General features: G+C 48.1%; 1 protein-coding gene across 1 annotated transcript; it reads right to left on the bottom strand.

Annotated features, from left to right (window-relative positions):
• Nucleotides 1–810: 810 nt before the first annotated feature.
• GRPEL1 (GrpE like 1, mitochondrial) lies at nucleotides 811–8,892 on the bottom strand. The gene is made up of 4 exons (XM_004432249.3): nucleotides 8,792–8,892; nucleotides 6,302–6,464; nucleotides 4,893–4,974; nucleotides 811–2,019 (listed from the first exon to the last, which is right to left on the bottom strand). The coding sequence occupies exons 1-4, from the start codon at nucleotides 8,890–8,892 to the stop codon at nucleotides 1,673–1,675; spliced, it is 693 nt and encodes a 230-aa protein (XP_004432306.2). The 3' UTR covers nucleotides 811–1,672.
• Between the last annotated feature and the right edge of the window lie 2,209 nt (nucleotides 8,893–11,101).

Genomic DNA, 11,101 nt, shown 5'->3' with positions numbered 1-11,101 from the left:
CGTCTCAGTCAGGGCCTTGCAGTAGTTCAGCTCTGGCTGAAAAGGGAGTGACTGCACACATTCACAGAAATCAATTTGCAAATTGCTTTCCTTTTTCAGCCTTCATTTTATAGAGGATGTCCAGGGAGGTGAAATGCACACATGGCTACACAGTATAAAAGCACAGCTCTAAGTCCCAGTCAGGTATTTTCTCAATATACTGTGCTGCCTTTAGTCCTGGGGTATGTTTTTGACCAAATAATTTAAAGCAGCTTAAAGGAAAAGGGGAAGAGGTTTTGAAATGGTATAAATTGGTATTTTAATTATGGGAATAGCACCTACATCTTTCAAAATTAGAAGCAAAATAAATGACTGCCCCATCTTTTTAATGCCGTAAATGGTTTTAACAGTACTGACCTTCAATCCTAGAAGTACCTCTTAGAAGCAAAGGTTATTTTTTCTCTTGTGTATAACAGGTACCTCAATCACTCAACTTTTCCCTAATGTAACTGAAGAACGGACGGTCCTATGGCGAGTCCCAGACCCACCTTCTGCAATGGTGTGTGTTCTTGCTGTGGCTCCTGAGTGTTTGTGGTTCCCTTCACAGTCTGTAGGCGGACACGTCTGCCCCCAGCAGAGGCCCAGTCACAGGCCAGCCTGCGACTGCACCAGAGGGAGGCTGCTCTCCCTTCTGGTATGGAAGCTCATGCGTGTTGCGTGTACGTGTCAAGTACACAGCTTCAGGATTTGAGCAGAGAACAGGCAAGCTAAGTCATGCTTTCCTTAGTAAGGATCTCCTCCACCAAAGTACACAAAATAGTGATCAGAAAGTAGGAAAATAAACATAGGAGGGCTTTAATCCTCTTAAATAAAATTTAAACATTTAACATGTAAATTATACCCAGCATGCAGTCCTCAGATTTTGGGAAAGTCCATTTTACTAGGGGAAATACCGTCAGGTCATCAGTCACTAATCCAGTATAGATTTAAACATTTCTACAAATAGACGAACAGAACAAGGCAAAAATAAATGATTTTGTCAAATTTGGTAATTAGCAAGATAAGGACATGAGAACTCGTGAAGTTCATGTGCTCATTTCACATCTCAAAAGCCAGAAGTCAATCATTTCTAGCAGCTAGATAGTAACTAATTATAAATGAACCCACGTATGTTCTCCACCGAAGGGGTCATCATAAAATCTGTCTTAGCATGAAAAACGTTTAAACGCTTGCCTTTCCTTCACTGAAATGTAATGGGCTAAGGATTCCAGGTGCTCGCCTGCTATGGTGAGATGCAGAAGACGCACAGTGCAGCTGGGTGCGGCCAGCTAGCCAAAGAGCAGGATTCCCGAAGACCTTTTATTCATTTAAAATGCTTGGACGTCACCAGAGTTTGAGCAGATACAGCCTTATTCATGATACTCAAGGGTCCGGTAGTGTCCCGTCGGCCTGTTCTGTAAGCACGTGGAACTACTCAACGTGTATTAAAAATCAATGAACAGACTCCCAACTTAGAGTTCATTAACGCAGTTGTGCAACTGGATTAACTTTCTGTTTATCCCACAGATTACTAAAGCTTTCCCACAAGGTTTGGGAAAAGGTCACAATATTCATAGATGAGAAAGGATGAACCAGCCTTTAACAGTAACAGCAAGTGATTACCAACAAACCCACTGAAACCCTTCAGAGGCAGCTACGCTTCCTTCACCACCCCTACCAGGGCAGGTCTCAGGGTGCGCCCGTGCAGCTTGTACCCCACTTTGTTAACTAGCGCCACCGTGCCCGGCTCTTTCCCCTCAACCGGGGTGTGGAACAAGGCCTCATGTTCGTAAGGGTTGAACTTGGCCCCTAGAGGATCCAGCCTGAGTAAGCCGTGCTTTGTGAACACCTTCTGGATCTGGACTTCAGTCATTACGAGCCCCTCGTAGAGGTTCTTCAGGTGAGGGTTGTCATCTTTAATCTCTTCTTTTGGAACACACTGTGTTGCCTTCTCCAAAATGTCTGCAACCTCTAACAAGTCCTTGCAGAAGCCCTGAATGCCTGAATGAAGGTGAAGAAGAGCATCATTAGCATTCCACATCAACTGCACAAGGCAATTCACAATTGTAAGTCTTATTTACTTCACGCATAGGCTATTTAATGATAACTTTTCAAATCATTCATTTGCCCTAGAATTTCAATGGCTTGATTTAAAAAAAAACAACAAAACCTTTTCTGGGTTTAGACGAGATAATTAGCTATGAAGACAGGCAGCTGAAAACGTGCAGAACCGTCTCACCATCAATCCTGCTCCAGACTGAGAAACTGCACACTCCGAGGGAGCCCCTCATTCTGGCAGACACGACAGCTACCCCTCGGAAAGTGCCGGCCGCACGAGGCAGAGGCAGCTGCTGGGTAGGAGCTAATGAGCACGGGGCCTGGGGCCCCATCCCTGGCTGTTACTTAACTGCTGTGTGATCCTGGTCAAACTCGCTGGGTCTCAGCTTCTTCAGTTATAAAACAGGGATCACGACAGGACCTAACACACAGTGTGGTTGTGAGGATCGAAAGGTGATACACCTTTGAGGGCCTGGCCCACTGTAAGCACTCAATAAATGCCAGCAATTACCAGGCACTGTGTGGGTAAGTTACCAAGACACACCCCAAGCCTTAACCTTAATCTGTGTTAACCTTAATCCAAACAGAGGAAATAACATATTAGAAAAGTCACTCAAAATTCAAGGCAGTGTATTACATAAATAAAGACGGTCTGTGGTTTCAAGAAAATGCTTCAGATGATGAACGGAAGTCAGGAATGACGAGCACTGAAACTGGTGTCTGTCTCCGCCAAGGCCCCAAGAGGGCAGCAATGGCGCTATCCCAAGGGCACTAACGTGACCTCGTTGAGTCTTTACAAGCTTCAAAGGCTCCACTTCGCAAGAGGCAACACTTGTTTAAAACTTCACTCCCTTTCACAGTATTTCCACCCTGCTGCTTTAAAAGGAAATAAAAAATTTTAACCTATCCAATAGAAACGTGAGCATCCACTAGGGGTTAACGCTTGTCCTGGCTACTGGGAAACTGTCTGCCCTCGTGGAGTGTGTCATCAAATAATCAGTGTATAATCACACAAGTGACGGGGCCGGCCTGATGGTGCAAGTGGTTAAGTGCGCATTTTCCGCTGTGATGGCCCACGGTTCACGGGTTCGGATCCCGGGCGTGCACGGATGCACTGCTTGTCACGCCATGCTGTGGCGGCATCCCACGTAAAGTGGAGGAAGATGGGCACAGATGTTAGCTCAGGGCCAATCTTCCTCGGCAGAAAAAGAGGAGGATCGGCATCGGGTGTTAGCTCAGGGCTGATCTTCCTCACAAAAAAAATGAAAAAAAAATCACACAAGTGACAAGTACAATGACAAATCACAACACTTACATGAAGGAGCATTCATGAGTGCTGAGGAAAGATTGTACAGACATATATAAGGGACTTCATTTAGACTGGAGACTCAGGGGAGGGTTCTGTGAACTGAGCATTCAAGGAACTGAAAGGTGGCAAGTCCAAAGGGGAGAGGCAGCCCCACAGCAGCTGAAGGTTCCAGAGGGGCAGAGGAACGGGTGAAGGTGTAACTGGTCAAATGTGCTTTAAAGTCACGCTGGCCTGGGTGTGGAGTGGTGATGCAAAAGCTGAAGCTGGCGTGGGCCAGAGCGGAGGCAGCAGGGGCAAGTGGATGAGTGAAGAGATCAGCCACTCCCCACCCACTGGATGGGAGGGATGTGGGGATGAGGGAGAGGAAAGGACAATTTCAGATTACTGACCTAAGCACCGGGGTGCGTAATGGTGTCACTTACTAAAATGAGGAAGAAAGGAAGCACAAATAAAGGGGAAAATTAAGTGTAAAATACCCGTGAGAGATCCAGGTAAAGATGCCGAGTAAACAACAGGACAGATGGAACTAGAACTCCGAAGAAATGTCTGAGCTGAAAAGAGAACCTGGGTATGGATGGGTATGGATGCCCTTGAGACCCATCAGAGAGGGCAGGTCATCTGGGAGCACAGCAAGAGGACAGGGGAGGCCTGGCCCCGAGCCCTGAAGAACCCAGACGTTTGGAGGTCAGGCAGACAAGAAGCCAATGAAGGGCATCACCAGAAAGAGGAAGAAATCCAGGAGTTGAGGTGACAGCACCCAGCAACAAAAAGTGTTTCCAGAAGAGATCTGTTATCTGTGTTGATGTGGCAGCATGACAAGATCTGGATCTTGGTTTCCACTTGGCCTCACACCCACTTTGTCCTCGTGCCAAGTAGTTAAGCTTTCACTGTGAGCCTGAGGCTCTTCATCTACAAGACGGGGCTAACGCCTGCCTGACAGTTCTGTAAGTACTCAGATGGTAGCCTTCTGTTTAATAACCACCACAAACAGATGTGGAGTCAGGAGCACTGGCCTCAGCGCCGGTCCATTACCTACCAGCTTTGTGATGAGAGGCAAGTCATTTAAGCCTCAATGATCTCAACTGTAAGTGGGAAGCACAGTGACAATACCCAAAGGTGACAATGCAGACAGCATGTGAGGAGATCTTAAGTAACATCAATGTTACTGCTGGCATGGCTAAGGAAAACGAACAGCAGAGGCTGACCTGCTAGCATTATTGGGAGGCTCACAGCTTCATGCAGAGGCCCGTCATGTGGAGGAGCAGTAAACACGCTCCTTCCTGAGGGAATCACGCTGACGAGCCTGAATGCCAGTCACAGAGCCACCGTCTGCCCCTTACAGGCAACTGTACTGCTGACCCATCTTAACAACGGGAGGAATCAACCAGCAGACTCCCCACTCCCCAACCTGCTTGATTCTGCTGCTTGATAATCGCATACGCACCCCACCCCCACCTTCCTTGCCCCATATTTTTCAGGATCAATATCATATAACGTTTCAAGTTACCATATAATTTTGCCTCCTCCACCAATTTTTGGCTTCTCTGCCGCAAGTTCTCAGTATCTGCCAAAGCTCGCTTATATTTTTCCTAAAAAAAGAAAAAAAAAATTTACACAATAAAGTACAGAACAAACTTCATAGGAAAGCAAATCTGATATAACAAACTCCAAGTCAAAATACAAGTAACATCTGTTATTTTGGAATCAGACAGTGCAGCTTAATAAGCAGAAATAAGTTACAACTATGTCACTATTTCCAACGCATGGGGAATAAGATGTCAAGGAATCATGTATTTATATAGCCCCCAAGGCCATTCTTACTCAAGTAGACAGCTGTGGAAAGGACAAGAAAAATTTCTACTTTCTCGTGGTTCTGATGGTCTCATCGCCCCTCACGGAAGGACCATTCACTTCCTCAGCAAAATTCCCAACTAAGGGAACCCTAGAACCCTAGGCAGGGGCTGACGCACCTTGGCTCCTACACCTTGAGAACATTTAGAACAATGAGCCTGGGTGGATAGTTTAGGCCTCTATCTCACCGAAGAGATAAAACCGCTTTGGTCTTTTTAACGTTGCCCAGATGTGGCTCAGTTCAAACATTTATTGTGTAATACTCATATGAATTCTGGTATCTTCCTCATTTCTCACACTACTTTTCCTGTAATCACACTCATCTCCTGAGCATTTCTATTTTTGACACGTACTAAATGACTCCACAGAGGCCTCTACACTCCATCCTCCTTCAGGCGAGTGCAGTGCGGTGGCTGAGAGCAAGGCCTCCAAGGCTCAAACCCTGGCTCTGCCGCTCAGTGGCTAGATGACCTTGGGAAGTCTACTTAACCTCTCTGAGCCTCAGTTTCCTTATCTGTAAACAGGGATATTAACAGTTGACTCACTGGGTTGTTGTGAGGATTAATATATATAAAGAGGTTGGAACAGTCCCAGCAGAGTGTTTGATATTATCATTCTTAAGTCCTTAAAGAAGTTGATTTGTACCACCTATGCTTTTTCACAGGGGTAATAATCCACACTACTAACTAGTTCATAAGCTCCTACCTCCCCACAAAAGCATCACATAACCACACCCCTGCCCCCAACCCCTGTCCTTCCCAGCTTAAACAGACACACTGAGTATTCCTCATTTGTAAAGACCATTTTAAGTGTTAATTCAATACAATCTATGTAGCATGTAAAGATGATTCTCATGACAGAACCCGAGCCACACAGGATTTGGGTTCTAGTCCCTTCTTCAGCAGTAACTTGCTATAGGACACAACCGTAGTCCTTGGACAAATGACTGAACTCCTCCGGCTTCGGTCTCTGTTGTCAATAAAACACGGAGGCTGGACAGACGTCCTCCAAAGAACATGGCGTTCAGCAGCCCGCGTCTCCCCATAGGAGCCTATGCGCCCTTACCATTGTCTCCTTCAGCTGCTCTTCCAACTTGGCTTTTTCTTCCAGGAGTATCTTCTCTGTAGAGGGAGGTTCTGTCTTCTGTTCACTGTGAGCCACGTCCTCTTCCAAGTTCTGGCCATTGTTCTTTTGTTTAGTAGCTGTGCACAATAGCCGAGGAGAGGGCCTGAAGAAAAGTCCACACGCGAGAAATCAAGACTATGTTTTTCTTTCGCGTGTTAAAGTCAGCTATATGATATCAGCAATTTGAGATAATTTAAAACTATTTGCTATTGGCTTGTGGGGGAGAAACAATTTATCTTAGTTTAATAAAGGGAAATTGTATATGATGTACAGAAGCTATTTATTAAAAATATTCTGCAATACATGCCTAAACTAATGTCAGTGTACCAAGGCTACACTACTAACCTCCTCTTCTGTCAATTCTAAACACCTCCTTCTGAGATATGGTCATCCAGACCCCACCACACATTTATGGAGTAGCTACTATTAGAGGTGAAGCCCAGTGCTGATGCTGATTACAATGATGGATGGGGCAGAGATCTCACCCACAGGGTACTTACTGTCATGCAAAAAAAGATATCTATACACAGAGAACTATAATTTTGGGTTTAAAAGTGATAAAAAAGGAACCATCTGCTTTGGGAGGCTCCAAGTAGGAGAAGATTTCTAGCTTTGGGGAAATGGAAGACCACGAAAGGCTTTGTGCAGAGGGGCTTGGAAGGATAGGTAAGAGTTACACATGAGGAGTCGGGAGTAGACAAGACAGACCCACTTCAGGAAGAGGGAACTGCCTGGACAAAGGCATAGAGGTAGGAAACGTGGGGGTATGTCCAGGGGAAATACAAAGAGGTCCAAAACTAATACTGGAAACGACTGAAGATATATCCAATCAGATCCCTATGTGAAAAGGTTAAGTGATAAGCCCAAGGTCACAAAGCCATTAATGAATGACAGAATAGTCTTAAACCCAGATTTCTTCACCAGGATCAGTGGAGCTCTTCTTAACTGTTATTGTCCAATCTGAAAATAAACAACATGCAATTTTCTTCCCAAAAAAAGAAAGAAAAGAAAGAAAGAACACTGCCTCAATGAACAGAAAAGCTGTCAGTACACAGAGTATATGTACAAGGATGTTTACAGCAGCACTGTAGTGACAAGCTGGAAACACAATGCTCAGCAGTAAGGAAATGGTTGAATAAACTGTCGCTTCCATAATCTGGAATATTATGCAGCTACCAAAAAGAACGTGTTTAATTGTCATCTCTTGGATACACTATGGGTGTATTGTGCAGTAAGAAATACACAAAACATGACCCCATTTTTGTAAACACAAACCAGAAACCCCGTGTATGTGTACGGGTCTTACGCCTGTAGGGAGGAATGGAGAATCCACTAGTCTGATACTGAGGGGGTGGAGAGCAATAATCTTTTTATTGTGTTTTTATTTTTGTGATTTAAAGAAGCTAATTATCTAAATCTAAAAACAGTGTGCTGTTGTGAAGCCTGTCTTATTTCCTGGTTGTCCCGACCTCTGGGTGCGTCAGTCACAGCCTTTCTGCAGGTCAGCCCCGCAGACCCCTTCCTGAAGCACAGCCAACAGAGGGTCGCGCAGCAGCACAAGTGTCCTCAGGGATGCAACAGGGCCGGGCCAGGGCCCTGCTTGTTTGACGGAGAGGGAAACCGAGTCTCAGAGAGCTTGGTTACTCTAAGAGCTACGACTACAGTTCAGCTCTCTTGCCTCCCCTACTTGAGCCTCTTTGCGCAAAACCAGTTCTCAGAAACAGAAATTAACGCTGACTTGGTGATCACTTTTCTGGAAATTAATTCCAGATACAAAACCACAAATTACTTGAGCAAAGAGCCCTATTTCTCAGGTATCCCGGGGGTTCCCTGCTCTGCTCCCCTACTTCGTTGTACATCATTTGTTAGGCGGGCAATCACACCCTAACCCCCGCTTCCCCGCCTGGTCCCCATCCACGTGACGAGCGAGCTCCTCGAGGAAAAGACCAGCTCCCGCTCGGCCCGGAGCGCCTTCTCCAACAACTCCCTCGGTTCCGGGCAGTTCCTCCAACAGAGAATATGCTAAGTACTTCCCAACCTGACTGAGGAGCCGACAGACAAAGAGAGGGGTGACCCCTGCGCCCTGGCAGTGGAGGCGCCGCGCCGACTAACACCCTCTCCCCACGGCCCCACGGGCCCGGCGCCCTTCTGACTCTGACTCCGGACACGGCGGCGGCGGAGCTCGGGGCCGAGTGGGAAGGCCCGAGCGCCGCCGGCGGGCGTCTCGGCTCCACGAGGCTGTGCGCGCGCCGATGGCCCACACCTGGTCCCGCGCCGCCGGACCGCGCGGCCTCGGTCCCCACACCCCGGCCCCGCCGCAGGGCAGCCCTGCGGGGCGGCCTCGCCGAGTCGGAGCGGGAGACGGCGGGCCCGGCAGGGCGGCACCGAGGACCGCGCCCCTCCTCAGCCGAGGCAGCGGCGCGCCCTTACCTCAGAGACAACGCGAAGGCCGGGAGGCTGCGCCGCGCCAGTCTCACGCACCGAGCCGCCATGACTGCCGCCGCCGCCGACCCTGCGCACGCACCGGGCATGCGCAGAGGCCGCTGCCCGCCCCCTGGGGGCACAGGCCACGGCGCAGACTCTGTGCCTGCCTCCCCGCCCAGCTGCTTCCCTCAGCCAATCCGCGGCCGCTTCTCCTCTAATGGACAGACAATAGTCACCAATAATTGAGGGTCACGGCGGAGCACTCCTCCCTCGGTGGGCGGGGTGTGAGGCCTTCTGGAGCCCCAGAAGGCGAGAAGGTGAAAGGTGAGGGGAACAGTGGGAGGAGACTTTCCGCGGGCGGGGCGTGGTCAATGGAAGGACCAATGGAGAGAGAGCATAGGGGCGGGGCGGGGCACCGGAAGTGCGGATGTGCAGCGCCGGCCAGTCTCGCTAGCAGGTTTCCAGCGAAACTTCTGTTTTCGCTTTTCGAGCCGCCCTTGACTGTGGAGTCGGCTCGGGGCCGGGCAGGCGTTTGTCCTGTTCTCCCTCACGGCCCCGGCTCCTGGGACGGGGCGGGGCGCACAGCGCTCAGTGTTGGTTAATGCAGATGTGCTGAGGGCAGAGCACATCAGCGCGCTTCTGCAGGTCCCTAGGAAACGACGGTCCACAGCCTTCGGGAGGCTCCACCCCTCGGGCTGGTTGCTCTGCGGCGGTGACGGAGGGGGAGAAGGGGCAAACTGGTGGTTAGAGGGGACTCCAACATAAAACAAAACCTAGAAAGCAAAAGGGACAAAATGGTAGCATTGATGTTGGATGATGGGAATGTGGGTGTATGTTGGTTTTCTTTGCACTTTTCTGTCACCTTTAGTTTTCTCCGAATAAAACAAAACATAAGAACAGCACCTAGAAAAACTTCGGCGACCAAGCTAAAGCTTATGAACGTATTCATTAATCTGACAAAGGTCAGTGCTAGTGTATCACGTGCCACGAAGAAGCCGAGGTGCTGGAGGAGGAGGTGCCACTTGTTCTTATATCGGTTAGCTGCTGTCCCTCTGGCGAGGCGCCCCCAGGAGCTCTGGTCTGGCTCCTGCTTCAGCTGCTTTGCCTGCAGTCCTCTCCGCCAAGGAGCGCTGGAGCCCGTGGTCTCCCCAAGATTCTAGCGCTGGAGTCCGTGGTCTCCCCAAGGTCTCAGGGCTGGAGCCCGTGGTCTCCCCAAGGTCCCGGGGCTGGAGCCCGTGGTCTCGCCAAGATGCCAGCGCTGGAGCCCGTGGTCTCGCCAAGGTCCCAGGGCTGGAGCCCGTGGTCTCTCAAGTGGAGTGTTGTTTGTGTGTCCCACTTGTGAAGACCAAACCTCTATTATTTCGCTTTGCTCCCATTAAAAGGATTCATAATGTTGAGTGAACACTTATTCTGTACCAGGCCTGTGCCACCTGCAGGAGGAGGCAAACAGCTAAACCCAGAATGTGGGATGTTTTACCGGACAAATGACCTAGTTTATTAATTAATGAAGGGCCTGGAGAAAAAAAAAGGAAGTAGGACTGTTCAAGAATAAAACCGCTTAAGAGACAGGACCAAATGGAATGTTATTTGGATCATGATGGAACAAACCAACTCTGAAAAAGACATTTGCAAGACGGTGGGAGAAATTTGAATATAAGCAGTATTAGATGATAATAAGGAGTTATTGATACTTTTATTAGGGATAGAGAATGGCCTGATGGTTAGGTAAAAATGTCCTAAATGTTTAGAGATGCAAATAGAAGTATTTACAGTAAATTGCCAGAGTGTCTGGAATTTGCTTTATAAATACGCTGGTAAAAAACAAATGAAGAATGGAGAAACATAAGTGGCAAAATGTTGGTAATGGCTGAAACTGAATGATAAATACTGTGGGAGTTATGACTATCTGCTTTTGTATATGTTTGAAATTTTCTGTAATAAAATTTAAAACAGTGTCATATTCCTCCTTAGCTGTGACCTTGGGCAAGTCACTTAATTGCTATGAGTCTTGATCTGCTCACCTGTAAAACTGAGATCATATCATCTATTGTGAGGTTTAAAAGAGATACAAATATTCATGTGCTATCTTCTTGGGGCTCAGAGGGAATCAGATGGGCATCCTGCTGTAATAGCTCATGGTGCAGCATGAAGACAATCAACAGAGTTATAGACGCTGTGTCCCAAGAGACAAGCACGGGTCACCACAGTGGTGATGCCACGCTTGGGACGCTCAACCACCAGTTGGTCCAGGCCAGCCAGGAGGCCAAGCCCTGGATCCCTATCCAAAACGATGGATTTCTCTGAACAGAGGCCTGT

The sequence above is a fragment of the Ceratotherium simum genome, chromosome 8, assembly GCF_057802395.1.
Source record: "Ceratotherium simum simum isolate JZ-2026a chromosome 8, ASM5780239v1, whole genome shotgun sequence".
Taxonomy (NCBI): domain Eukaryota; kingdom Metazoa; phylum Chordata; class Mammalia; order Perissodactyla; family Rhinocerotidae; genus Ceratotherium; species Ceratotherium simum.
Note: the sequence above shows the minus strand (reverse complement) of the source record. Positions and strands in the feature narration are given on the sequence as shown.